Source organism: Gambusia affinis, linkage group LG18, assembly GCF_019740435.1.
Source record: "Gambusia affinis linkage group LG18, SWU_Gaff_1.0, whole genome shotgun sequence".
Classification (NCBI taxonomy): domain Eukaryota; kingdom Metazoa; phylum Chordata; class Actinopteri; order Cyprinodontiformes; family Poeciliidae; genus Gambusia; species Gambusia affinis.
The window spans coordinates 24,152,375-24,178,398 of NC_057885.1; the positions used below are offsets into that span (position 1 = coordinate 24,152,375).

The 26,024-nt window shown below is 42.1% G+C and overlaps 3 protein-coding genes across 4 annotated transcripts; all 3 read right to left on the reverse strand.

Moving 5' to 3' along the window:
* Positions 1 to 1,064: 1,064 nt before the first annotated feature.
* rbm46 (RNA binding motif protein 46) lies at positions 1,065 to 15,045 on the reverse strand. The gene is made up of 11 exons (XM_044098730.1): positions 14,921 to 15,045; positions 13,077 to 13,259; positions 12,234 to 12,414; positions 12,000 to 12,156; positions 11,565 to 11,694; positions 10,564 to 10,661; positions 9,675 to 10,035; positions 5,791 to 5,990; positions 5,277 to 5,379; positions 2,339 to 2,594; positions 1,065 to 1,683 (listed from the first exon to the last, which is right to left on the reverse strand). Exons 1-10 carry the CDS (start codon positions 14,937 to 14,939, stop codon positions 2,341 to 2,343), a joined length of 1,686 nt encoding a protein of 561 aa, XP_043954665.1. The 5' UTR covers positions 14,940 to 15,045; the 3' UTR covers positions 1,065 to 1,683; positions 2,339 to 2,340.
* Positions 15,046 to 16,033: 988 nt separating this feature from the next.
* On the reverse strand, positions 16,034 to 19,679 carry lratb.2 (lecithin retinol acyltransferase b, tandem duplicate 2). 2 transcript variants are annotated; one of them, XM_044098923.1, is made up of 7 exons: positions 19,543 to 19,679; positions 19,011 to 19,202; positions 18,682 to 18,903; positions 18,230 to 18,335; positions 17,682 to 17,756; positions 17,277 to 17,429; positions 16,034 to 16,318 (listed from the first exon to the last, which is right to left on the reverse strand). In XM_044098923.1, the coding sequence occupies exons 3-7, from the start codon at positions 18,873 to 18,875 to the stop codon at positions 16,163 to 16,165; spliced, it is 684 nt and encodes a 227-aa protein (XP_043954858.1). In that variant the 5' UTR covers positions 18,876 to 18,903; positions 19,011 to 19,202; positions 19,543 to 19,679; the 3' UTR covers positions 16,034 to 16,162. The 2 variants fall into 2 exon arrangements, with proteins under 2 accessions (XP_043954858.1, XP_043954857.1); XM_044098922.1 differs by having other exon boundaries at positions 18,682 to 19,202.
* Positions 19,680 to 20,426: 747 nt separating this feature from the next.
* LOC122821042 (lecithin retinol acyltransferase-like) lies at positions 20,427 to 26,011 on the reverse strand. The gene is made up of 2 exons (XM_044098876.1): positions 25,299 to 26,011; positions 20,427 to 21,171 (listed from the first exon to the last, which is right to left on the reverse strand). Exons 1-2 carry the CDS (start codon positions 25,959 to 25,961, stop codon positions 21,019 to 21,021), a joined length of 816 nt encoding a protein of 271 aa, XP_043954811.1. The 5' UTR covers positions 25,962 to 26,011; the 3' UTR covers positions 20,427 to 21,018.
* Positions 26,012 to 26,024: the final 13 nt, after the last annotated feature.

Genomic DNA, 26,024 nt, shown 5'->3' on the forward strand with positions numbered 1-26,024 from the left:
CAATAAAACACATTCAGAGCCACAAACGTTTCAACGTTTCTGTTTGCTCTGAATGAAACTTCAGTTCCTTCAGACGGTCCTCTCGTCTTCTGTGCAGAAACTTTCCCTCTTCCTCCTCGTCCTCCTCATCCTCATCTCCTCTCACTCACCAACAGGTTAGAAAAACAGCGGCTCGTTTTTCCTCAGAATGTTAAAACCGGCTTCTCTACAAACGCAGGAACGTCCTGAAATCTGCCCGTCAACAAATGAATCCAAATGCATCTCTGCTTCGTATGGAAAGCCATTTTGGCCATTATATTAAATACAAAAACATCATTTAAACATAATCATAACGAAAAACATTTAAATGAAGATTTCATAAAGACTAATTTATTTGTTCCAGAAAATCCTTAATTAATTAAAGTTTAACTCCTGAAACGCATTTAATGACTTTATGTTAATAAATTAAACATTTCAAAATAAAACTCCAATTTATAAAATGTTTTAGAAATATTTAGTATTTTGTTTCCAAGCATAAATAAAAAATATTTAACAAAAAATCATTATCTCCTGAAATAAATGTAGCTTCAAAATAAAAGTTAAAAAAAGTAAAACATTTGAAAGTGGAAGATCTGAGAAAATGAATAAATGAACTTATTGATAAATAAACTTTAAAAAAAGACATTTTAAATAAGTAGTCTTAATAATTAAAACAAAAAGGTGTTTTGAAAACGGTGCATATAAAATGTAATAATATTCCTTAAATACTATTTTGAACCAATAAAAGTGAGAAACGCCGGCCTAAGGTAAGAAAATGTTCATTTTTATTTTCATTAAATTATAATGTATGTGTTGATATTTACTTTATTATTGTCCTTTAGAATTGTTTTACAGCCATGTTGTGTTATTACTATTATATCATTATTAGTGACTAAAACGGCTTTCTGTAGGTCGGCTAAATTCTCCTAAATATTTAGTTGAAATGTTTGGAAAACGTCACCATGTCTGTTAATCATAGTGAATATTAACAGTGAATTATCTCCATATTTTATCTGAATCTGCAGAGGAAACACAAACAAACCTGATTAGTTTCTATGGCTTAAAACTAAACAGTTTTATTCCTGCTTGACATTTAAACACTACAGTCTATTTATAATTATTAAATCTGCTTTTTTACACCTTTTTTTCTAAGCAGTTGAAGCCTTAAAAATCATAAAATGAGTTTTGTTTTGCTTGGAGAAGCTCCTGGGTTACATGACAGGAGTCAGCAGCTACAATCAGGGAGATGAATCTGTTTTCTGCAGCTGAGAGCGACTCTGGAGGACGAGAGGAGGCGGCCATGTTATCCCCGCTCCGTCTCAGTCCTGAGCGCCAACGTTTCCTGAAAGGCTTCAGAAGTTGAATCTGTGGAGAAAGACGAGCTCTGCTGCTGTTTATGCAACCGGATCTGAGGGCAGGAGGTCAGACCGGGCCGGTTCTGGACTCGGTGGGACATGATGAGGAGACGAGGACGGAGAGACGGGAAGATGAGAGGACGTTCTGAAATCTGACAAACGTCAGGAAAACCAGAGAACCGCTGCGTTAACTCATTATCAGACGGAGAGAAGAGAGTGAGCGGCTGGGAACCTGCATGGACACCCTCCTCTTCCTCACCCTCCTCTTCCTCTGGCGACGCAGCTCGCTCCCTGGGCGACAAACGATTCCCTGCAATCAGGAAAAGACAAAACCAAACACTTTTCTACACATTGTGTCAAACAGAGGTAAGAAAAGAAGGTTTCCATGGCAACAGGGTGAAGGACAGACCTTCATCAAAGGTTAAACTGACCACCACCATCATCATCCTCATCATGATGAGTGAGGCTCCTCTACTGGAGCAGCGCTTTGTGTTAACACAATGCCAAGAAGGAAAGGCATCAGCAATCAGTAAAAGCTCCACGAAGGAAAATCTAATAGAAAAAACCAAGGAACTCTCTGGGAACCGTTTTAAATTCTCAATTAATAAAGTTACAGCTGACCTCGTTTCTCATTACTGCTGCTTTTCATCCACGTTCTCTTTATTTTCTTCTTCTACTCCATATATTCATAAGAGCCGTAGAGGTGGAAGAGTTTCTAATTCCAAGTTTGACCAAAACTTTTTCCCAGAATTTCAACCTTTTTTCTCAGATCCTGATTTTTATCTCCTGAGATCAAAAGTCAGAATTCTGAATGAAAAAATGTCTGAATTATTATTTTTATCAGTGGCCCTAACCATAAGACCTGCTCTGTGAACGTAGCTTAACAAAAATAATCTCTTGTTTCCATTGTCTACGGATGGATGTGAAAACACATTAGCTTGAGGTGAGATGAGTTTCAGCCTCACCGTCAGTAGAACGGAGACTGGGAGTTGAAGTAGAGCCGCTGGGCTTGGGACGCAGCGGGGGAGAAGGCGGAGAGAGAGGGCAGGGGGGAGATGGGGAAGGGCGACGGCGGCGGAGGAGGAGGAGCGGGCAGGCAGGGCGTGAAGGTGCGGCCGCCGCAGCTCAGGAGGCTGGGGCTGCAGTCGGACGGCGACATGGCGAGCGGAGGAGAGAGGCTGCTGGGAGAATCAAAGGAAGGTCCAGTCAGGATGGACGAATCTGGACGGAAACAGAGGAGGTTGGGAATGAGACGCAAGTTTAAACCATCTGAGGTTCACCACATTAATAACTTTTCATCAATGTGGAATGATCAACTTCCAGAAAACTGAAAAACTGCTGAAACACTGAGTTCCTTTAAATCAAGACAGTTAGATTTACTTTTGATTAGAGGTAAATGAAACATTTATCAACATATTTGATTTGTTTTTGCTCAAAGCTTTTATGATGTAAAAACTTCCTTGTTGCTGAAATGTTTTTCATTAATCGATGTGACAATAACAAACGGAAAGAAACAAACAGTTTAGTGAGAACAAAATCCAGATGAAACCGTTTTCCTCAGGAGAGATTCTTCTTCTTCTGCAGCAGCAGGAGGATTCAGACATGAAGACATTAAGAAGAAAAGATGAAGCAGAAATAAACAGATTTAAAATAAACCCTATGAGGATATTTTTTATCAGAACCAAAGATATTCAGGCTCCTGTGGAGCAGAGAGGGGATCAAAAATTCATGCAGTTTGAGAGTTTAATAAAAAAATCCTCCAGTGGATGAAACTCCTGCTGCTCTCCTCTCTTCCCTCTGCTTTAATTAAGCTGGTTCTGGTCCAGAATGAGATGCTCTAAACTCTTTAGATAGGAGCAGCTTTCTCCAGCTCTGACCCATTGTACCACTTTGTCTCTTTTTCCATTTCATGCTGACGTCTGAACTTCTTTGGTTCTAGATTAATGGACCGGTCCGGCTCCGTCACAGAAACACCAAAGTCTGATTTATTTACAGGAAAATGTCGTTCAAAGAAATAAAAATCTAAGAGATTTGACCAAATCTTTCAGACCTGCTGGTTCAGGAAGACAAACAAAACAGAAAAAAACATTTTTGAACTATTTTTGTTGACAAAATAACTTGGTACTTAGTTTTAACATTTAAAATAAAATATCTATAATGCAGTTTTTTAATACAATTCAATTAATTAAAGACAATGCAATTACCTCAATTCAAAATTTGAATTCTGTCCCAACACTAATTAAACCATAAAAGTCGTACAAGTTGCAGGCCTTCAGTCTTTGACTAGACTGAAGATATTTAAATCAATATTGACGTTTTGTTACAAACTGCTTTAATGATGAATTCGCTCTGAATTGCAGAAAAGCCAAAGTTTCAGTGAAATGGAAAATGTCATTTAGATTATTGAGCTGAATGGAAAAGTTTTCTGTGAAAATCTTCCAAAAATCATTTTCGTTCTTAATCCTCAGAGCTGCCAGACAGGAAGTAGCGCTGGTTACCAACGGTTACCAACGGTTACCACATAAACCCAAACAGATGCTGCCTCCAAACAGAAACCAACAAGTTCAGAGCAGTCTCCTGCTGATGTAGTTAAAGAAGCAACACTGGACGTCTGAAACGTCCCAAAGCTTCCAGATGAGGATCATTAAAACATCTGGAATATTTAAAATGAATCATTAAAACATCTGGAATAAATAACTGGCTCCGACTGTCAGAGTTTTTGTCTGAGGCGGAGCTGCAGCCGCTCCACTGGGCGCCAACATGGCCGCCGCCAACATGGCCGCCGCCAACATGGCCGCCGCCAACATGGCCGCCGCCAACATGGCCGCCGCCAACATGGCCGCCGCCAACATGGCCGCCGCCAACATGGCCGCCGCCAACATGGCCGCCGCCAACATGGCCGCCGCCAACATGGCCGCTGCTCTCCAGACTATCAAGGCGTTTCTCTTCCAGCCTCGTCGTTCCTTCAGGGTTCAGACGATTTGCGGTGTGATCTAATAAATCAATGTTCCTGTCTGAGCTGCTGGGACATAAACAGATGATGGCGGCTGAAACTCCAGCAGCAGCAGCAGCAGCAGTGAGTTTTGATTGTGTGAGTGGAGTCGTGCTGCAGGTTGTCATCGCCTCATCATTAAAACTAAAGGGTCATTGTTTACGACGCTCAACTCCATCCATAAAACATGCAGCTGCTGTCAGACACAAGCTGCAGATCTCTGCATACATTTCTCAGCCACGCCCTGCTGACCTTTTAACAAACTGGAGGAAGTGACGCGTGGGGAGCAGCCAGAGTTACGTTCAACACAGCCGCAGACTGGAATCCAGGACTCACTGATCAACTCTGACTCCAAAGCTCAGAAGAAACCAGTTCAGATGGACCAGCAGCAGAATCAGATTTCAGTGGGAGGAATAATGGAACCAAAGGGTTTCTGTCGTTTCAAACATTTATGTCATTTTAACCAGATTTTCAATCAAATCAGGAAGAAATGTTTGATGAAAGCAGAGATCAGCCAAACTGCTGGCCAGCAGGAATCGGCTCAATTCAAAACTAGTTTATTGATCCCAGACGAAAATTCAAAGTCATATTATTCAGAGTTGTTGTAGACACTGATGGCTGTGGACAGGACAAGGCTCCTATAGCAGTCTGTATTACAACGTAACTCTAGAAGCCTCTCACTGAACAAAATCTATATAATTTAACTTCTCTTTTATTCCACGTTCTCTCTAAAACTAATATAAACAGGACAAAAACTGGTTCAGTAAATAAATGTTTCTGTCCTCCCCATCGAATATTTACATTTCCTTCCTGTTTGTGTCTCAGATTTCCCAACCAATCAGGCGGCTCCATGTCAGTAGCCCAACATGGACGCCGTTTTCCTGCAGACTGCGGTGTGAGTGAGACGTTACCCAGGTTCCACAGTGTGGTCTGGGCAGCCAGCTCCTTGGCGTCGTCCAGCAGCACACACAGCTTATCAGGGATGTAGGTGGCTCGCGTGGACGGCAGGACCACCTACACACACACACACACACACACAGAGAGAGAGAGAGAGAGAGAGAGAGAGGAATGAAGAATGTGGCCTCGGGTTGCTGTTGTGAAGGTCGGTGTTGTCAGGTTCTGCTGCTGCTTGTTTCTGTCAAAGTGAAGCTTCCTGAGGCTCTGAGCAGCCAGAGGTGAAGCAGGTGAAGCGAAACCAGATGTTTCTGTTTCACAGCGCTGAACAGCTGCTCTGTGGGATCCTAATGCTTTAGAACAGCTGACCATTAAAGATACGGTTCAGTTCAAGATGTTACTTCTACAATTAGTGGGTCATGAACTACAGGCTGCTGTGTAAATATCAAGGTGTGAGAGAGGCTACCAGCTCAGCGTGTGTGTGTGTGTGTGTGTGTGTGTGTGTGTGTGTGTGTGTGTGTGTGTGTGGACCTTGTAGATGAGCAGCAGCTTCCCGTCCTGTCCCGGGGTGGAGTACAGGTGGTACTCGGGTGGAGACCAGCAGTTCTTGTGGCAGTGGTACTCCAGCAGGCTGACGGCCGAGCCGATCTGGCTCTGCTTCAGGGCGAGCAGACTGATGGGCGTCAGGGGGGTGCAGGGCAGCAGGGGGAACATGAAGCGCTCCGGGTCCTCTGAACCACACACACACACACACACACGCACGCACACATCATCTATTTAAATCTGATTATTAGAGTAAAACATCCAGGTCACACTAACAACAACAAACTGGTAAGTTTGTTGAAGAATCAAAAGTCAGTTTCATTTTCTTTACGTCTTCAAAATGGAGTCAGACTGGAGGAAACTGGTTTCCATGGAAACGTCGGCAGATAACAAGAAGGCTGACTAGATCATAGTAGAGGTTTCCTGTCAAATTATAACCAGCTTGGTCCAGTTTTATCCAACCTCATGCAGTTGAATCCAGTTTTGTAGTTTTGTCCAGTATTTTTTGAGTTTTATCCAATTTTATAAAACAGTCAAAAATGATGCTACACAGGGTTATAAACGTAAACAGAGTAACATTTAAAAATAAATTATGGTAAACACTCTTTCACATACTTGGAGTGATGTCACATCTTCTAACAGTTTTAACGAACGCTAATAAATTAGTGTTAACGCTGGTTGTAAAATAATCTTAGTATAAAAAATGTAAGTTAATGTCAGCTGTAGAGCTAGCAGCTTGTTTTAACTCAGTTTATTTATGCAGCACATCATCTCGAGACAACTTACAAAAAACAAACAACAACAGAGCAGAGATTTCTAAGCAGCAGCAGCTGAATGTGTGTCTTGTTGTCCAGAACGTCTCATTTCTGTCCAACGTGTCATAAAGCCACACTGAGAGCCTGACGACCCGATTCTGCACTGGGCTGATCATTAAACCCAGAGCCAGGAGCTTGTTGCAACCTTTCATCATTTGCTCCATGCTGTTCTCAAAAAACTCAGACATTTTGTTTTGTATTTTGTAGGAGAAGCTCAGAGGATCTAGAGCTGTCGTACACAGCAGTGGGAGGGGAACTGTGGATGAACTGGAACCAGAACCGACCCGTTGATTTACTGCCTTACTGTAACCTGGACACACTGAGCTAAGCTAGTGATTGTATGAGTATCAGTGAATATGTCGCTGCCCTTGCTATGACTGACTTTTATGTCGGACAGCTTAAAGCAATGAAGCTGCAGGACACATTTACAGTCTTTCTAATCATCTGAATGAGACCAGAGCAATTTATATGCTAAACAGCTATAAATAATAATTTTATGACTTTTTTCTGGTAGAAAATATAAAAATAAAAGGTACAAAACCCCTGAGTGGCCCTGAAGCCGGAGTGATGCGAGTCTTTTCTGTCCTGATGTTTGTGACGTTGCTTTGATTCGTCTCTGACTCTAAGAGTGTGTTGAAGCTACAGCTCCTCTGATTAACGACGCTCTTCATCATCTCATCTCGTCTCTTCATTAAGACACCATAATGGAGTGACTGACTTCCTCTTTAGAGGGTTTTACCCCAGAAAACCTTAGCTCAGCAGCCTAGACGCCCAGATCACCCACAATGCTCTCTGGTAACTGAACCTGATGTCCTGAATTATCACTATTAGCTGTTAGGAGACAAAACATAACTAAGTGTTGCTGATCAGCCCCTTCAGTGTAAAACACTTTAATGGTCCTGATTAAATGGACATGAATGCTGCTCTCTGCTTTGCTCTTATTTATGAAACTAATTAGTGTTCAAGTTGTTGTGCAACAAATGATGAGTGTTTGTTTGAGAAACGCTTTGAAGTTGTTTGGGTAATTATGTCCCACATTACTCTCCGTAGAGGGTTCATCTCCAGGACAACAGGACGTGGACGGGTTCACGTGTTTAATGGGTGAGACAGTCTCTCACTGTCGTTGTTTAGAGCTGATTAAGCAACTATTCACTCACTTCCTGCCCCGGCAGCCATGTTGTTTGTTTATGTTTGGCTCCATGGTTTGTGAGGCGCCTTGAGCCTGGAAGTAAAACTGTCGAATCAATCGTCCAGCCCTTGCTCCCCTGCTGTACCATCTTGCTGCTGTGTGTTGGGAAGCAGCATCAGAGCCAGCGACTCTATTAGACTGGACAGAATCATCAGGAAAGCTGGTTCTGTACTGGGACTAAGGCTGGAGTCCCTGGAAACTGTGGTGGAGAGGAGGACACTGAGGAAGGTTCTGTCTATCATGGACAATAAACAGAACCCTCTCCACCACATAGTGGACAGACAGAGGAGAACCTTCTCACATAGACTGCTGCAGCTCTGCTGTCGTAGAGACAGATACAGGAAATCCTTCCTGCCACATGAAATCTCACTGTACAATAAAAGATCAATCATTGTTCTGCACTAATCAGCCCAATTTTGCACAACTGCACTGTGACACACTTACTGTACATATATTTACATTTACATATCTGCATTTTTTGAATCTCTGCAAGGACTGCTCTTAAGTTGCATTTAATATTTTATATTTATTTTATTTTATCTACAACTAGTTGTTACTGTGTCTTGTCTTTATGCTGCAACTGCGAAGTAATTTCCCTGCTGGGATGAATAAAGTACTTCTATTCTATTCTATTCTATTCTATTCTATTTTTGTGGACAATAAAAAAATTGTCCTGATTGTTTTTCTCATTCTGGAGTTGCTGAGTTCCACTTGCAACGACCTGCATACCAAATTTATTGTAAAAAAGATCTTTTCTTTCAGTGTTTTTGTAATCACTCATCACTATTCCATCTCTCCTTCCTGCTATATGTGCTCTACCCACATCCTGCCATAAATCATTCATGGATCATTTGTGGGAGAGCTCATTTTAAAACTTTTATTTACAGGAAATATCTGCAGGCGTCGTGAAAAAGGATTGTAGCTTCACAGTTGGATTAATAAAGGTTTGTAACCTTTATCCTGGAAACCACAGCCTGCATTTAAAGACAAAGTGGATGTTTGAGGAGGGCTCTCCAGAGGCACCTTGAGGGAGAAGAAGGTTTTAATACCGGAGAAGCAACACAGAGCACGACTGGGCTCTCAGGAGAGGAAGTATGGACGTCCGTGTGGTCAGGCTGAAGGGAAGCCTAGGGTGTTTAGAGAGGCCTCTTACCAAACTGCTCAGAAACACAAAGGTCAGGATCTGATCTGAAGCCAGAGAATTCAACTCCTCCAACTACAAGATCAAATCTGTCCTCGTTTGTTTTTATCTGACATAAAAGCAGATTTAGGCTGTAAAATAAAGTTTTGAAGTGACAGAGGGGCTGTTTGAGATGTTAAAAAAGAAATATGTCTTAAAGCTGCGGAAGCTAGCATCGCGATCTCTGCTTTTGGTGGCTCAACCAATCAGCGCTAAGCAAATTAAATGCGACTCCTGGATTGGCCAGCCTGTGGTGTGTCAAGTGTTTCACTTTCCCAAGCTGCATTTTAGATGTACTATATGAAAACGTGATTAGGTGAATTTTCAGTGAATAATTTGGCGTCACGTTGCAGAGAAAATGCTGAAAGGCTGAACTTTGACTAGACATGGGGGCGGGGCTCCGCTGCAGAGGTAAACAGGTGTTTGTGGGCGGGGCTCCGCTGCAGAGGTAAACAGGTGTTTGTGGGCGGGGCTCCGCTGCAGAGGTAAACAGGTGTTTGGGGGCGGGGCTCTGGCGCAGAGGTGAACAGGTGTTTGTGGGCGGGGCTCTGGCGCAGAGGTAAACAGGTGTTTGTGTGATTATGTTCAATAAAACGAAAAGAGTTTGAACAATAAAGAGAAACGAAGCTGCAGATGTGAAATCCAATCATGTCTCTAGTGTTTCAGGTTGTGTTCAAGCCATCCTCACCTCCTCCGTTGTAATAGGGGTTTCCCAGGCGAGTCTGCAGGGGCGTGGCTCTGAGTGAGCAGCGGCCGTCGCCGACGCCCCCTGTGGCCGTGTTTCCTAGGTAACCCCTGGTGTTGTACCTCCGCCCGGCGGCGCTCCCGTCCTTGATCCCGGCCGGTTTGGCCAGGGTGACCTCCACGGTGGCGCCGTCGATCTGGGCGCCGTTCATCAGGGTGAGGGCGGCGATGGCGTCGCTGCGGCTGCGGTAGTGGATGAAGGCGTAGTCGGTGAGCTTCTTGACGCGCTCCACGGAGCCGGGTTTGAAGCTGGAGAACTCCCGGTGGAGCGTTTCCTCCGTCGTGTCCATCATCAGGTTACGCACCTGCAGCAGGAGGACAGACGGGGTCAGCAGGCAACAGGTGGGGGTCACACTTCAGAACCACTCCTGGTGTTCTCTGTAATGACTGTCAGGCTGTGTGTGTGTGTGTGTGTGTGTGTGTGTTAATTTGACCGTAGGGAGATGCATCACCCTGCTGAGCTGCTCAGAGGAAATTCAATGACTCACGTCTCCAGGCCTCTAATTGTTTCCACTTAAAGCTCATCTGAGCAGCATTTCAAACAGCAGCAGCAGTGGGAGTCTCTCCAGGCCGGATCTTCAGCCTTAAACACCGCTCTGATCCGGAGCTTAAATTCACTCCCCACCGGCACGTGGGCCAGGATAATTAAGGAGTTTAAAGATTTTCTGTACCTTTCAATGACTTTCAAGAACAAGAACAAGAACAAAAACTCTGTAAAATATTTGAGTTTATGGTGATTTTTCTCAAATAAATCCAAACTGCAGTTTTCTGGTGGAATCCAGGCTCAATATTTGACTAATGTTGCCGTGGTGTTAGCAGGATGGGGTACGTACGTAGAGGACCCGAACGCGCTGCATCACCTCCTCATCCACATCCTTCTCCGGCTCCGCCCAGTCCACCTGGATGGAGTGACCCCACAGCTGGAAGGTTCCTGCAGGAACAACAGAACCAGTTCACAACCAGAACCAGTTCACAAGCAGAACACAGTGAACTCTGCCAGTGGAAATAAGGAGCCGCTCTGGTTCTCTCAGCTGTTTTCCAGAATAAAAGTCCAATAAATCAGATTAAGAAGGTTTTTCTGGAAGCGCTGTGGTGTGGGCGGGGCTCCAGTCCAGGTGAAGCCACCTGCTGGATCCAAATGGATCCATGCTGGTGTTGAACCCAAACCCAGTTTGTCCCAAAGGTTCTCCACAATGATCCAAGAGGCTGACGAAGTCAGATGAAAAACAATAAGCTGTTGGATGATGGGGTGTACTTACTTTTTAACACATCAGTCTCTCATGTTGGCTTCAAGTTTCTTCTGTTGTTTTTGATCATTTCAGATCCGTTTATTACATCCTGATGCATCAAACCCTGAGGAGTTATTGGTAATAAATGTAAACATAAAGCTCTGTGATTTATATTATATTATATTATATTATATTATATTATATTATATTATATTATATTATATTATATTATATTATATTATATTTAACGTGGTCTTGTTTTACAGCCTGTCTGGACGTTAATTTAAGTGTTTATTCAGTGTCTACAGCGCTGATGCTGAGAACTCTGATTTAGGGATTTGACCTATTTAAGTCTTTACTGCGCTGCATTCACTGACTCCAGGAATTCTGAGTTTCTCCTCACTAACTGGGGAAGATAACGGAACAGGAAGTAGATTCCCTCTGGATCAGGATGACTTCTTTAACTCAGACTGATCTCAAACTCCATGACTCACCTGCTTCATCATCCTGTTCTTAAAAAGCAGATCACAACAGTGTGTCGCTATGCTGTGCCTCCCCCTGCTGGACGCAGACAGGAAGTGACAGGGGCGGTGTGGAGACGGTACCGGGTATGAGCGTCCTGCGGGCCATGGCGGCTGCTTTGTGGGACTCGTACTCCACGAAGGCGAAGCCTCGGTTGCGGCTCTTATCCATGGAGCTGGGGTAAACGATGACGTCCACCACGCCGTCCGTCACCTGGGAGCGCGCACAAACACACACACACACACACACACACACTCTGACTCATGAGGACAAGCTGCCACTTTAAATCCAGACACACAGCAGCAGCTGGACTGATGGGAGAGAAGCAGCAGAACATGAAACAACCTGGACAGGTGAGCCACTGATTGGCTGATCAGGTGGCGTTCACATTCAGGTTTTATGAAAGTTTTATTGTAACACTATGATAGGAGGAGGATTTAAAGAAATAGCCCAGGTCCAAGAGAAGCTGGACACATTTAGTTTGAATTAAGTAAAGAGAAACGCCGCGCGTTCCCCACCTTCTTCATCTCCTCCATGATCTCCTCCTTCTTCTTGTCTTTGGGGATGGAGCCGATGAAGAGGCGGCAGTTGTCCAGACTCACGCAGACGCCGATGAACTTCCCGGGTCGGACCTCGCAGTTGTCCAGCATCTGGATGGCCCGCTGAGCTGCTTCTCTGGACCGGAACCGACAGCGTCATTCACTAATCTGCTCAGCTCACCTGGCGGGACCGACGCAGTCACGGAGCGCCACCTGTTGGTGTACATGACGAAGGCGTAGCCGCGGTTCTCTCCGCTGAACTCCATCATGAGGCGGAACTCGTAGATCTTGCCGGCCTTCTCGAACAGCGGCACCAGCTCGTCCTCGAACATGTCTCTGGGGATCTTCCCCACGAAGACCTCGCAGCCCCGCGGCGGCGCCGGGCCCTCCCAACCTGGACCGCACAACCAGGGTCAGAGGCTCGTCTACCACGGCTCACAGTTTAAATGTGCAAATGTCAGAGGTCACCAAAGTACCTTCTATTAAATAGATACAAACCTGCAGCACCCTGCTAAGCTGAATCACTGCCACTAAAGGTATTTGATTATGCAATTAATCAAATATTCTGACTATTATTTTAATATTCTGATGATTAATTGATTATCCTGACAATTAAACAAGTTTTCTGACTATTATTCTAATATTCATATAGCTAATCAATTACTCTGATGATTACTCAAATATTGTGACAAATAATTGAAGAATTTAGACGATTGATCAATTATTCAATCTTCAATCGGCCAGGTAAAAATTTGGCAGATTCTGCTGATTTTTCATAAAACCACTTAATTTTATACAATATTAGAAATACATTAAAATTTGAAATGTGTGTGTGGAAGTGACACAAATGGCTGCTGGACTTCAGCCGTGAGTGTTTATCGTATCATTTATCGTCATAAATTTCTTGTTTTGGAAAACTGAAAACTTTGTTTATAAATCCCAATAAAATGAATTAAAGTTTGTTGTTGTTTGGTGTTAAGATGTTGAAAACCTCAGAGCAGTAGAGGGAAGCTTTAATCTCATGGTGTCTTATTTCCTGTTTGGACTCTGGTTTACCTGGCGGCGGGCCGCCGTACTTCCTCTGGCCGTTCTCCTGCACCATGTTGTATCCTGTCTTCTCCATCAGAGCCAGCAGAGCCATCTCCTTGGCACACGACACCCTGAAGTCGTCTCTGTTCGCCGGCAGGTCCACGTCCCCAGAGTCCCCGTCCAGGTCCTCGTCGGACGACCTGTCCCCGTCTGTCCAATCAGAAGCACCGTGGTTAGCATTCTGCAGCTCACCTGATGCTGTGCAGCCTGACTGTCATATTAAATGTTACAGGAAAGTCAAATCATTACAAGAAAAAGACAAGAACTCTTCCCAATGAACTGGAGTGCAGACGAATACTTGAGACTACAGTTCAACTTCTTGTTGAAATGACCTTAGATCATTTACAGAAATACAAAAATACATTAAATCAACATGCTTGTGCTTTTACACAAACATGTTGTGTTTTAAAACATTACAAACTTAGTAATGTTTTCATAAATCACCAGTTGTATTTTTCAGTGCATAATAATCCAGTTCTGGTTTCACTGGCCAAACTAAGAGAGGCTGCTTGATAAAAATATAACAAAACATTATTTACAGAGTTTGTGCTTTAAAGAATCTGTAACAGGGTTAAAATAATACTATTATTATTGTTGTTATTATATTACTCACCATCTGCAGTTCTCTTTATTTTTGGATCTTTAGTTAATCCAAAAATATGAATAAACCTCAAACATGGATGTTTAAGGAAATAACCATGAGTTTTAGCTTTCTTAGGAAAATATCTATATGTGAGCAACTATTGGGCAACTAAAAGGAAAACTCACATTTTCACACCTGACTTTGGCATTTTCATTATTTTCAATTAATATTAACTCAAAACTTTCATATAAACATTTCTGCCATTAAAAAAACAAAACAACCAGTGACCAATATGGCCGCCCTTCTTTTCAATAACAGCGATTGGCTTCCATTCAGAGTTTGTCAGCTCCTGTCTCCCAGAGAGCTGGACTGGTTTCCTTCACTGGAAATCTCCCATTTATGACCCACCCACCAGTGGGTCTAATTGGGTTCAGTTCAGGTGAGGAAGGCCCATGCTATCAGTTTTGCTTCTTTTACACATTTATTTTTTAGCGAGAGGAGGAATCGTTTTGGAAGACTTCGTCCTGAATCATTGATGGAAGAAAGTGTCTAAAAACTGGCAGAAGGTCTGGAGTTTATTTTGACTCCATCTTCAACCTGAAAAGGTCCAGTCTTCGAGGGCCACTGTCCTGCAAACTTTAGATGTGACTCTGCTGCACCACAGCTGAATAAAATAATCAGGTCATTGTCAAGGCTCTGGAGAACTGATCTACACAAGGAGGAGGTAATGAAGCCATTTCAATACAGTGTTTTGTACCTGTGCCACATCTAAAACCTGCAGGAGAGCGGCCCTTGAGGACTGGAGTTTGAGACCCCTGCTATAAGTGTTTCTTGCTCCAGACACACACCTTGATAGAGGGTGTTAACCTCTTTAGGCCACACCCTCATTTATTATACAAAGAAATATCAACTGCTATCCTTAAATTCATTAAAGTTTATCAAGCTTGGAATTGGAAAAATGCCTAGTAATGATGGCTAAAATAGTTTATCTGAAACTTCAAAATGTTCAAATTCAAATTTTTATCACAATTACATAATCTTTCAGCATCGTTATCGTCAAATTAGCAACATTTTCAGCAGCTAAATTGACATAAACAGCCATTAAAAGTTAGCTAAACATGCTAGCGGCTCATCAATATAAAGATGTGACGTTCCGAAAATTTAAGTTTGTTAAACAAGTCAGAATATTTAAAAAAACTTTAGAAAACGACTTAAATTAAACTCTTACCGCCTCTGTGCTGTGGCATTCTCCCCTCTGAGTGAATTATTCGCCTTCTTTGCGGTAATAAAACCTCAGGAGAGACGAGCAGAGCTCCGGTCTTGGGTCAAAACTTCGCCGGGAAGAGAAGGAAGGTTGCCTGGCAACGGTGAGAGCAGTTCAGAGCCGTTCGAGGAAGCGGATCCTTACGCGACTTACGTTTAGCCAATCAGAGATTAGCTTTTCAGTGCGGAAGCCGGGATCAGATAGATGCGACAATAAAATAAAATAAAATAAAATAAAATAAAATAAAATAAAATAAAATAAAATAAAATAAAATAAAATAAAATAAAATAAAATAAAATAAAATAAAATAAAATAAAATCAGTGTTTCCTTTCAATTAAGTTTTTTCATTTGCTTTACACCTGTTTTTTGTCCACTCTAAAACTAATTTGACTTGATTTGACTTTAAATTAAATTAAATTGGGTTTGCTTCGAGGTGTGGAGGGCGAAATGCAGTAAGTAAGCAAATAATAATAAGAAAATGTAATTACTTAATTATTTACTGAATTATTTTCCCTTTAAACAAAAAAAAATAAACAAAGTAAAACGAAATTAAACTTTAAGTCTCACTATATAAAGCTAAAAACACAAAATTATTTAATCTGTTGAATACTTAGATTAACTGAAAGTTGAGGAAGAATATAAATTTAAAATCTTACACCAAATAAAAAATGTAAACAAAAACATGAGGGGAATCAAATCTTAAGTTAATAAAACATTTTTTGCACATAAAGTTGGAACAGTTTTGTTCAATTGTAGTTTTATATTATGTGTTTGAGAAAGATATGAATCAAGGATGTTGATCGCTCAAGAATAAATCATGTTATCAAAATTATTTTGCAAAAAATGTGAAAAGAATATTGTAAGAAACAATGCCACACTGCACAGGAACAATTAGGCTCAGTTCCTCCTTTCACTTAAAGACATTGCTATAAGAGTTATAATGTTTAGAACAACTGCAATCTGAAGGAGCAGGATTTATGAGAATGTTCTGGCAAAATCCATCCGTTAAGACATCTAAACACTGAACAAATTTAAATAAATAAACTTTTATTTAACAGGATATGTTTGAAATTAATTATAAATCATAAACAATGAAAGATTCTGTGATGAAAACAGTCAGGACTAATTTGAGCTTCAGATTGGATTGCTGGTCAAAATAAATCATCTCTGAGGATCCGGGTCAGGGTCCGGGTCAGTGTGTCCAATCAGGAGGCCATCCAGAGGAGGAAAGGCAGCAGAACCGTCAGCAGGACTGACCATGTGTTCATAACCCGCAGGTAGACCAGCAGACAAGCAGCCAGCACTGCAGTAACCTTGGCAACGCCTCGACTCAGCAACAGCTTCCTCGCCGTCTTACAGAACTGATGGAAACAAACCAGAGAACCGTCAGCGCCGCCATTTTGCTTTCCTCTGCTGTTTTCTATGATCTGAATGTTTTTCTTCATTCTTTCTTTTCTTCTGTCTCACTTCTGCTTGCTTCTGGTGCCAGAAAAAAAACATTTAACAAATTTCAACAAGTTTAAAGTGAAGTTGAATATTATTCCTGAAGGGAGGAATGATAGTAAACAGTTCAAGACTATTTAATTGCACAATTGTATCACATAAATCCACGCTGCATAAAACAGCCACTAGATGGCGCCATTGCATCGTGCTGGATCTGACGCCAGAGATCATTCAGTTGTTTATTTAGATTTTCTCCAAACCAGCTGATAGAAACACGTCTGATTGGCATTTCCCACTTTTTTTTTCACCACATGACAGTTGGATAGAAACAAGTGAATGAAACTTCCTCCGAGCGTTCCTGAGTTCTCCAGCCACACTCAAAGAAAACCAAGAGAATGTTGTTCCTATGGTATGGGTCATGAAGATTATCCTCTCTGGTTGCAGCAGGTCTGAACATTATGTTCTTGACATCCACTAAATGAATGGTTGTGTAATCCTGACGTGATTTTCCTTCTCTGCAGCTCCACTGATGCAGTTTCTCCAGCTCCATGCAGCCTGGTTAGCTCCTTCTTAATTCCTTCTCAACTCTCAACCTCCTAATCACACAGAAAATCTGCTGAAACAATGGAGCTTTCACAGACGAATGGTTGCTGCAATGCAAAGCTCAACCCAGCCAGAGAAAGAGGCTGGTCTGATCGGTGATCGCTGTTAATCTGCCACAGGGAGCAAAGGTTGCAGCTGAAGGTTAAAGTGTTGCTGGAAAACCTGAGAACCCACAAAAGTGAGTGGCTTTTATTCTCCACCTGGGTTTGTAATTCCCAGTTGGAGAGTGGCTGAATTTGGACTGTGCTGTGGGGGTTTCCTGTGTAGCGTCACCTGGAAGGTCTGGAAGCTCATGACGGTGCCGTATCGGCAGTACATGACGAAGTGTTCGCAGTTGTACCACAGCAGGCTGTAGGCCACGTCTCCCAGCAGCTTCTCGGCCCGCCGGGCCACCTCCTCCCCCTGCAGAGCTGCACAGCTGCACATCTGAGGGGAGAACACATAAAACCTGGATTAACACCATAAAGAGAGCTCCAGATTCATTCAAAATGACCAGGAATAATCCAACATGGAGCCTTCCCAGAACCCAGAACTCCTTGTACCTTTAAGTATCCTTGGTTTATGTTCAGTCAGACAGTCAGCTGGACTCATGGATAACTAACATAAACCCCTTGTTTTCTACTGTATGAATGATTTCAGAGCTTTAAATACTGAATCAGGAAGTTGAACCAGGGTCACCTTGTCCATGGGGTTGACGATTATCTCGGCTCCGTAGGCGAAGTCTTCCACTGAGTCCACCCTCACGCTGCCACACTGCACAGGAACAATTAGGCTCAGTTCCTCCTTTCACTTAAAGACATTACAAGACATTGCTATAAGAGTTAGCAGCTAACTCGACTGATGTCATCTGTTCTGGTCGGTCGGGTCCACCAGATCACTCTATGCAAAACCAATTGATTTTGACAAAGCCCAGAGTTTAGAGCCAAACACACAACGAGGACAACAAATTAAATCATATTTAAGGGCCTTATGGGGTCTGAACACAATAAAACAGGCTGATGTGTTTATGAAACAGACACTAAGCTGTAGGAGTGTTTTTGTTGTGCAACACTGCCATCCACAGGTCACAAAGGAAACTGCACAATGAACTTTAAACAAAGGAAAGGTTTGATGCTGCTAGTGTTGCTGTGAATGATAAAATATTTTTAAAATTCTCTGTAATCTCTCATAGATCCTTCTAGCTTCAGAAAATAATGAAGGACCAGACAGAGAAGAGTCCATGTCACCTTAGCCAGTACTCCCAGTATGAGTCTGGTGTTGGTGACTATCTGCTTGATCCGAAACTGGTTAGTGGAGACGACTGGCATGATATCGGGGATGAAATGAGCCACTCTGGAGGGAAAATGGAGATAAAAATTAATAAAATAACACAGAGACAAAAGAGTCAGGCAGAAAAAAAATTAAAGGAATGGAAAATAAATGTCAAAAATGAATATAAATGGATTGACGGGAACATTTTAAAAAGTTAAAAGTAAATTATAAAAAAGACAAATCAAGAAAGTAAAACAAATGGTAGATAGACAGAAATGTAAGATGAAAAGGAGGAAAGGAGAAGAATATTTTTGAAGGGTAGAATGACGTCACACATCAGAAAGGAGCAACGTGACAAAATAAGAAATATTCTAATATTTTCAACATTTTTACCTCCTGACCAATCAGAGCGCAGCGTCAGACTCACCTGCCTCCTCCCAGGTAAATCCCAAAATGAGTGAAGAGAGTCCGGGGGACTTCCAGCAGGTCTCCCCTCATGAACATCAGGTCATACCTGTTCTTCTCCTCCTCATCGTCACCCTTCTTCTTCTTCTCCTCAGGTGAAGGGTCAACTGTTGCCGAGGAGACGAAGATCAAAGCGAGGAGCCGCAGCGAAAACATGGCGCAGGAGACGCGGGTCGCAGAGAAACTGGAGGTTTTATCCAGCCGGTGGGAGGAACAGAGAGGAGATTAGAGTCCGATTCTGACAGGAAATCAGAGGAATTCACCGCAGACAGGGGGCGCTGTTTCCTTTACCTTCAGAGGTCTCAGCTCTGACTTCCCGGGTCCAAAAAGATTCAAACAGGAGGAAAACTGACCAAACATTATTGATATGAAAACATATAAAATACCTCCTCAACAGATGTTTAAAAACATTCCAGATAGATCAATATGACACAGTAACACCTGGAAGAAGGTGAGCCAGGGTCTCCATGGCAACCAGAAACACTAGCAAAACAAGCAAACAGAAGCAAAACAATGAAACATCTAAAATCTGAAAAATTTCCTTACATGTGAATTTCGTGGGATTTTTTTGTAAGTGTTGAAACAAAAAAAAAAAACAAAAAAACAATTAAAAATAAGATAAAGCAAAAATATTAAACAATTAAAAAGGTAAAGCGAGATGAGAACTTTTTTCTGGCATAAAGTCATAAAATACACATAAAAGACATAATGAACAAAAACACTTCAGTTAGGAATTAGAAACTGCAAGTTTTCTCATCCAACATCAGTGTCTGACCTCACTGATGTTGACAACAGTCAATAATTTCCACAAAGAAACTCCTACACTTTATGGAAAGTCTTTCCTGGAGATCTGAAACTGCTTCTTCTGCCGGGTTGGGCTGACAGCGTTTCAGGCTCTACAGATGAAGAACCGGACGTCTTCATCACTGACCCAACACTGTTCTGGGTCTGCAGTCTCCAAGCCAGCCAGCAGGGGGCGGCAGACTCTAAGGAGCCCAACGGAAAGAATCAGGCCAAATAAATAATATAAAAACTCACAACTTCATTATTATAAACAGGTGAGTTTTCTGTCTGTTTTTAAACTGCTTATAGAGTTTATAAAGTTAAAGTTTTTAAAATAAATTCTGCTTATAAAATAACCTCACATTACTGAGGTCATCAGGTTTATTTACACTTCAAAATTATTATAATGAACAAAAGTTAACAGGCTTAAGCGACCAAAGACCTGCAGAACCAATAAACATAAATAAAATGAATAAACACGGCAGATTAAAATAGTTTCCATTCATTTCTTCTCACACAGTGAAGTAAAAGAATATTTGATTTGAAGAAAATCTGTTTTTGTTTTCATTTGATTGAATCTGGCAGGTCAACAACTGTTTCCACTTTTCTCAGCAGCCAGAGGAAATAATCTTTCATTACAGCAACCAGACCCTGATAACAGCTGAGCAGCTAAACTCAAAATGAGTTCAGTGAGAGATACAAAGAGATAAAACAGGAGATTAAAAAAACTTCAAGAAATTTTCAGTTAAATTATTTTGAAAGAAAAGTGCTGACACAGTTTTTTATTTTATTTTAATGACTTTGTTTTAATCCGTCTCAGTAATAATTTTGAAGAAATTGAAAATAAATGAAAGATTTATAGAATAAAATAATAGTTGGGTAAATTTGTTATAATAAATGTAACAAATGAGAAAAAATCCACTCTCCTTCCATTTCCTTTATTTACACATTAAAACACAATATAACAAGTTATAAAACGGTAAAAAAAAGTTTGTGACTGTTAGGAAACAATCAGGTCGAGAAGAATATTTACAATATTTACATCTTCACCAGGTTACAGCGCTGAAACAAAAACCAAACAGATTCCTGACGTACTGAGTAGAAATGGAGCCAAACATGATGAAGAACAAGAGCAGACTGGAGGGAAGAGCAAATGTTTAAACAGATCCACCGGCCAAAGATAAAAATTAGAACCAGAACAGAGTCAACGTGAGATTTTTATCTGTGAAGAAATCTTTAAAATCTGAACTAAAATGTTCAGTCGGCTGTTTTGGTTCCTTTCTGTCTCCTGATTGGCTGATAATCATCAAATGAAGTTTCTATTCAGCAGGAGAGAAAATAAAAACAATAACAGAAGAAACCATAATATCAAAGTGTCCAAAGTAGCAGAAAATGTTTTCACTTCCAGATCAATCAGACAGGGCGACAGTTTCCGTCTCTAAAACCCAAACGGTCTAGTTAAAGGCCAGATGTTTTCCGTCTTCAGGAACAGAGTCTCTGGGTTTGTTCTGGCCTCTTAGCTGGCCATCCACAGGGTGAAGGGGATGAGGGCGGAGGGCAGGGCGGTGCCGGGGGATACGCCCAAACACGCCACGGACAGGAGGCCCAGCAGGCCGGTCAGAACCACGCTGCGCTGGTCCCGGATCAGAGACTTCAGCCACTCACAGAACTGCAGAAAAACACACAGAACAGAGAAAACGTTCACATTTTTCACATTAATAAACACATAACTTATACAAATCTGAAAAGTGTGGGCTGCATTTTCATTTGGATAATTATGGAACCACATTAGACACACCTTCACCATCCTGCTCTCCATAAAAGGTCACACTTCCTGTTAAAATGGACAAATCCTCCCATCCCACCTGCCACAGAAAATCTCACTAAAGTAGCAGAAAGTCTTTGATTGTAAAATCATTTACAGGAAAACCTTCATCTATGAAAATGAAAAAATAAACAAACAGTGCTGAACTGAAATCCGGCTTTTCTAATCCACATTTAACTAATGTTCATAAATGTTAGCAAGCATGTTTTTTATTAATGCAGTGCCTAAATATTTATTTATTTTAAAGGAAAAACAAAGACTGCTGTCTGAACAAAGAATTTTAGCACTTCTGATACTTTTGGACTTGATATAAAACGCTGCTTTTCCACTTGTATTGATTTTTTATAAGTTTTCTTTTCATATTTTTCCACACTAAAATCACAAAACTTCCATGTATTTTACCCTCCAGTGAAACATGGTAGCGGCAGCATCATGCTAAGGGGAAACATTTCTTCAGCATGGAATAAGGAAGCTGGTAGGAACTAATCAGGTAACATAAAAAAATCAATAAAATACATTGAACTGTGAGGTTGCAACACGTGAACCAATATTTTTACCAAACTTTCTGCTTTTCAAACTATGTTTAGAAACACAAAACAATACAGAAACACCAGCAACACAAAACCCCACAGAGGCTTTAGAGAGGCTACAAATTATTCCCATATTTGTAAGTAAATGACATTTGAAATGCTAATTACAGCCTTAATAAAAGGCAGACTGCGGTTTCCCTCCTGCTGCTGCTGACAGACTTTTCCCTGCATCAAGTTTCACTTCCTGTAATTTCCAACCCAAACATCTGACCTGTGTGCCGCCTCGGAGAGAAGCCTGTAAAGGTTTAAGGAACGGGGGCCGAGGGCCAACAGGAGCTCTTAAAGGAGCCTCAGAGGGCCCCAGCGTTAAGTAAACATCAGGTTGGATTACCCTCTGCTACCAGGGGTCAGCATGCCGCCGCTCTGCTCAGAGGTCTGATCAGGCTGAGCTTCAGCTCAGGTCTGTTTTCAAAATGTAAAGAATGTACCACCGTTCTGACGTCTGATGTAGTTTGATTGTGTGAAACTGAAAAACAGCGTCCGTTGTAGCCACGAAGCAGCAAAAAGGTAAATATTCATCACCTTTATTCACATGGATGTTAGTCATAAAATTATTATTCAACTTTTATAAAACTAAACTCTGAGTCTGGATGTTTCAGTTGGCTTAAAATAATCACACTGACAAAGAAAACATGCTAGTAGCTTTAAGCAGCTACAGAAGATTGTGTTGCATTCAGTCGTGCTTTTTTATTTATAGGCAACAAGGCTCACCAGCCAGGGCGGCACATCCTCAGGGGCGACACGCAAACTTATACTACAAAAGTTATGTGTAGGTTGTGCCACAGTTGTGTTTTCTAACGTCTTCATGTTAGTTAGAAAGGAAATATGAATGTTTTATTACTTTTGCATAGTTTCCATAACTCAGAATTAAAACAACTCCGTCTCTCTTTCACTAAAGTTTTAATTTAATCGGCTAACTTAAAAAGTCTGCACTGCAGTATCTACAGATTTGAAAATACATTGACTGACATACTTTATACTCAATTATTCAACACAGCAATATTCAGAGAAGTTAGCAGCTACAGTAAATTAATCAATAGGGAGCAACATTCTTGCCAAATTCCCATTTACATTTGAACCCTGTGTATCATCAATTCAGTATTTTCTGATCCACTTATTTAGATTTTTCATAGAGCAGATCCAAAACATCCCACATTCCTCAAAACACACAACCTACATAAACACCAAACACTCATTGAATGACCTGGGATTAGAAACACTTTTCCAAACAAAAGTTTTATATAAATACATATATTAATATTTTATTTATGGGTTAGGGGGCTAAGAACTTTTCAGTACCTTCAAAACCATGGCAGTCATTAAAATTCCTATTTAACAACAGTTTTAGTGTCAGGCTGAGTAATAAAGACTCGAACAGGATGTGAAAAATGAACCTTCATTTGATTTACAGCAGCAGAGATGAGTGAAGTTTTCTCAAATCCAGCTGGAGAAATGTCACGCTGTCATCTCAGTGAAACTCGTCCTGGACCGACCGCAGAGAGGCGTGGTCCTGATTTAAAGGGCCGGTACGGCCGCCGTCCATCATCATCAGCATCCACAGCGCAGACTGAGTGACTCTCTGCTGCTGGCAGGCGGCTCAGCTCTCAATGCGGCTCTTGTTCTCTGGACTTTTCCGAGGAGCGGCCCAGATTTTCCTGCTCCGTGAAAACCGGCTCCAGTAGAAGAGGACGGATGTTCTGATTGGCTGTTAAACCTCCATGAGCCATTATTTCCATCCTTTACTGTTCAGTCCTCCTGGTTCACAGTGAGGTTTATCCTTCACATGGAGCGTTTCTGTCGCTTCGCTGAGCCACTTACAAGTTAAAGTAAAGTTAAAGTTAAAGTTAAAGTTAGTTTCATTGATCAGGAAGATTTTTCTGGAAAGACTGTATGAGATGGTCAGATGGAGGAATTAATCTTATCGGCATCTATGTAAAAAATGAGCTGGTTTTTATGCTGCTCATTTTAGAGATAAATATGAGACATGTTCAAAAAGGGCATCATGAAGGATAAACCATTCATTTTAATATAAGTAAAGAAATAAATGTTGCACTTCATCATAGTTTGTCCTTCCTTACAATCGAATGCATTAAAAATGCCGTATGAATATCTGTCTCAACTCAGTTTTTGCTCCAGTGAGCAGATTTTCTCTTCCAGCATCTTTGAGTTTATCCAGAACAAACAGGGTCCAGAGATTTTCTGCTGCTGCATTTCAGCCCAAAGCAGCAGCTTTGTGTGCAAAATAACAAACAAATCAGCAGATAAAAGAGTCAAATCCAGCAGAGATTCAGAGTAAAACCTGAATCACTCACAGATCACAACAAAGTGTTGGGAGCCGCTGATGAACGGCAGGTTAGACGTCTGGATGGAAACATTTAAAAAAAGGAGTCCTCTGTCGTTAAGGTCTGCATGCAGAGTGGGATGAAGTTGTTTCACTAAAACCTTCAGCGTTTTATGAGGCTGCAAAGTCAAACATGCGTGAACACATGTGGTCTCCTGCTGCAGGACGTCGTGTCCAATAAAACAGGGATTCCTGTGTGCAGGAAACTTCTGCAGACTTTCAGCGACAGGCCAGTATGGCAAGCCATTAACCATAAATATCAGCGCAAACAAATGATGTAGAATTCATGATTTAACTTTTAAAGAAGCTATAAAAGATTACGAGGAAATGTTTTAGGAGCGACGGTGGTTTAGTGGGTGGAGTTCTGGGTTTGGTTCCAGGCATCAGACCGTTTGATGCGTGATCTCCTCTGTTAACATGCTGCAAAACAGAAACATGAAGCGCCACAAAGATGCTTGTAAAAGAGATTTTACCTGTGTCTGCAGAGAATCAGTCGTGTTCAGAGTCATGTTCAATAATCAAAGCATGAAACCCAAATAAAGCCATAAAAATTAGTGTGTGTGTGTGTGTGGGTGTGTGTGTGTGTGTGTGGGTGTGTGTGTGTGTGTCTGTCAGGGCTGAAATAATTAACTGGATTGATCAATTATTCAAATAATTGTTAACTAATTTAGTAATCAATTAATCATTAACTGGAGTATACAAACTCAAAAAAGATCATTTGATTGAGAAAAATAAACAAAACTGTAGAAAAATATCTACGTGTTGCATTAAGACTCTGGATGTATTTGGTAAAGTTTTAGCATCATCTGCTGTAGAAATGCATTTTAGGCATTAAAGGATTTTATTTTTGCTTTTTTTTATTTAAACATGACTATTCAATTATTTCTATATTCCATAAATTGTGATTTTTGGCAGTAATGGCTTTCCATGCTACTTAATAAAATTAGGTCCAATTAATGTATTTAAACAGTTTTTCGATGCAGACAGTAGTTCGGTAAATGAACCGGTGGACGCCTTGGTGGGGTCAAAGGGCAGCTCACCTGGTCGGTCTGCAGGCTCTGCGCGGCCCCGTAGCGGCAGTAGGTGACGAAATGCTCGCAGTTGTTCCACAGCAGGCTGTAGGACACCCCGCCGACCAGCCGCTCGGCCCGCCGGGCCACCTCCTCCCCGGGCAGCGGGCTGTGCGGCACCGCCCGGTCCATGGCGTTCAGCAGGATCCCGGCTCCGTACGCGAAGTCCTCCACCGAGTCCACGCGGATGCTGGCGCGCTTGGACAGCACGCCGAGCAGCAGCCGGCTGTTGGTCACCATCTGCTGGATCTGCCGGCTGTCGGAGCTCAGCACCGGCAGGATGTCCGGGATCAGGTGCGCCACCCGGTTGTCGCCCAGGTAGATCCCGAAGTGCGTGAAGAGGGTCCGGGGGACCTCCAGCAGGTCCCCGCGCTGGAACCTGTGCGGGGCTGCCGCTGCTGCTGCGGGGGGCTGCGGGAGCGGGTCCTCCCGGTCACAGCTGCGGGCCAGCTGCGGGGGCAGCAGGCTGGACAGCTTGATGTGGGCGAGGAGGAAGAGGCGCTCCAGGAGGAAGGTGAGGATGTCCAGCATGGCGGCGGCAGGATGCGGGTCCGTCCGGCTCCGAGTCTGAGCGGCTCCCCGCGGGAAGCCCGCTTTTACTGCGGGGGCGTGCGGGAGCGGAGCGCGCCCCATGTGTGTCACAGGGAGAGGGAGGAGATGGGATACCAGAGACCACTAAACCCAGTTAAACCAGTT

Excerpts from the sequence above, each read along its gene's own strand:
- lratb.2 (XM_044098923.1), bottom strand. The coding sequence starts at position 18,875 with ATGTTTTCGCTGCGGCTCCTCGCTTTGATCTTCGTCTCCTCGGCAACA. Across the intron at positions 18,336-18,681 it reads ATTTACCTGGGAGGAGGCAG|AGTGGCTCATTTCATCCCCG; the intron begins GTGAGTCTGACG and ends TTTTCCCTCCAG. Across the intron at positions 17,430-17,681 it reads TCGTCAACCCCATGGACAAG|ATGTGCAGCTGTGCAGCTCT; the intron begins GTGACCCTGGTT and ends TTCTCCCCTCAG.
- LOC122821042 (XM_044098876.1), bottom strand. The coding sequence starts at position 25,961 with ATGGGGCGCGCTCCGCTCCCGCACGCCCCCGCAGTAAAAGCGGGCTTC. Across the intron at positions 21,172-25,298 it reads AGAGCCTGCAGACCGACCAG|TTCTGTGAGTGGCTGAAGTC; the intron begins GTGAGCTGCCCT and ends GTTTTTCTGCAG.
- rbm46 (XM_044098730.1), bottom strand. Across the intron at positions 11,695-11,999 it reads TCATGGAGGAGATGAAGAAG|GTGACGGACGGCGTGGTGGA; the intron begins GTGGGGAACGCG and ends GCGCGCTCCCAG. Across the intron at positions 5,380-5,790 it reads AGCTGCTGCTCATCTACAAG|GTGGTCCTGCCGTCCACGCG; the intron begins GTCCACACACAC and ends GTGTGTGTGTAG.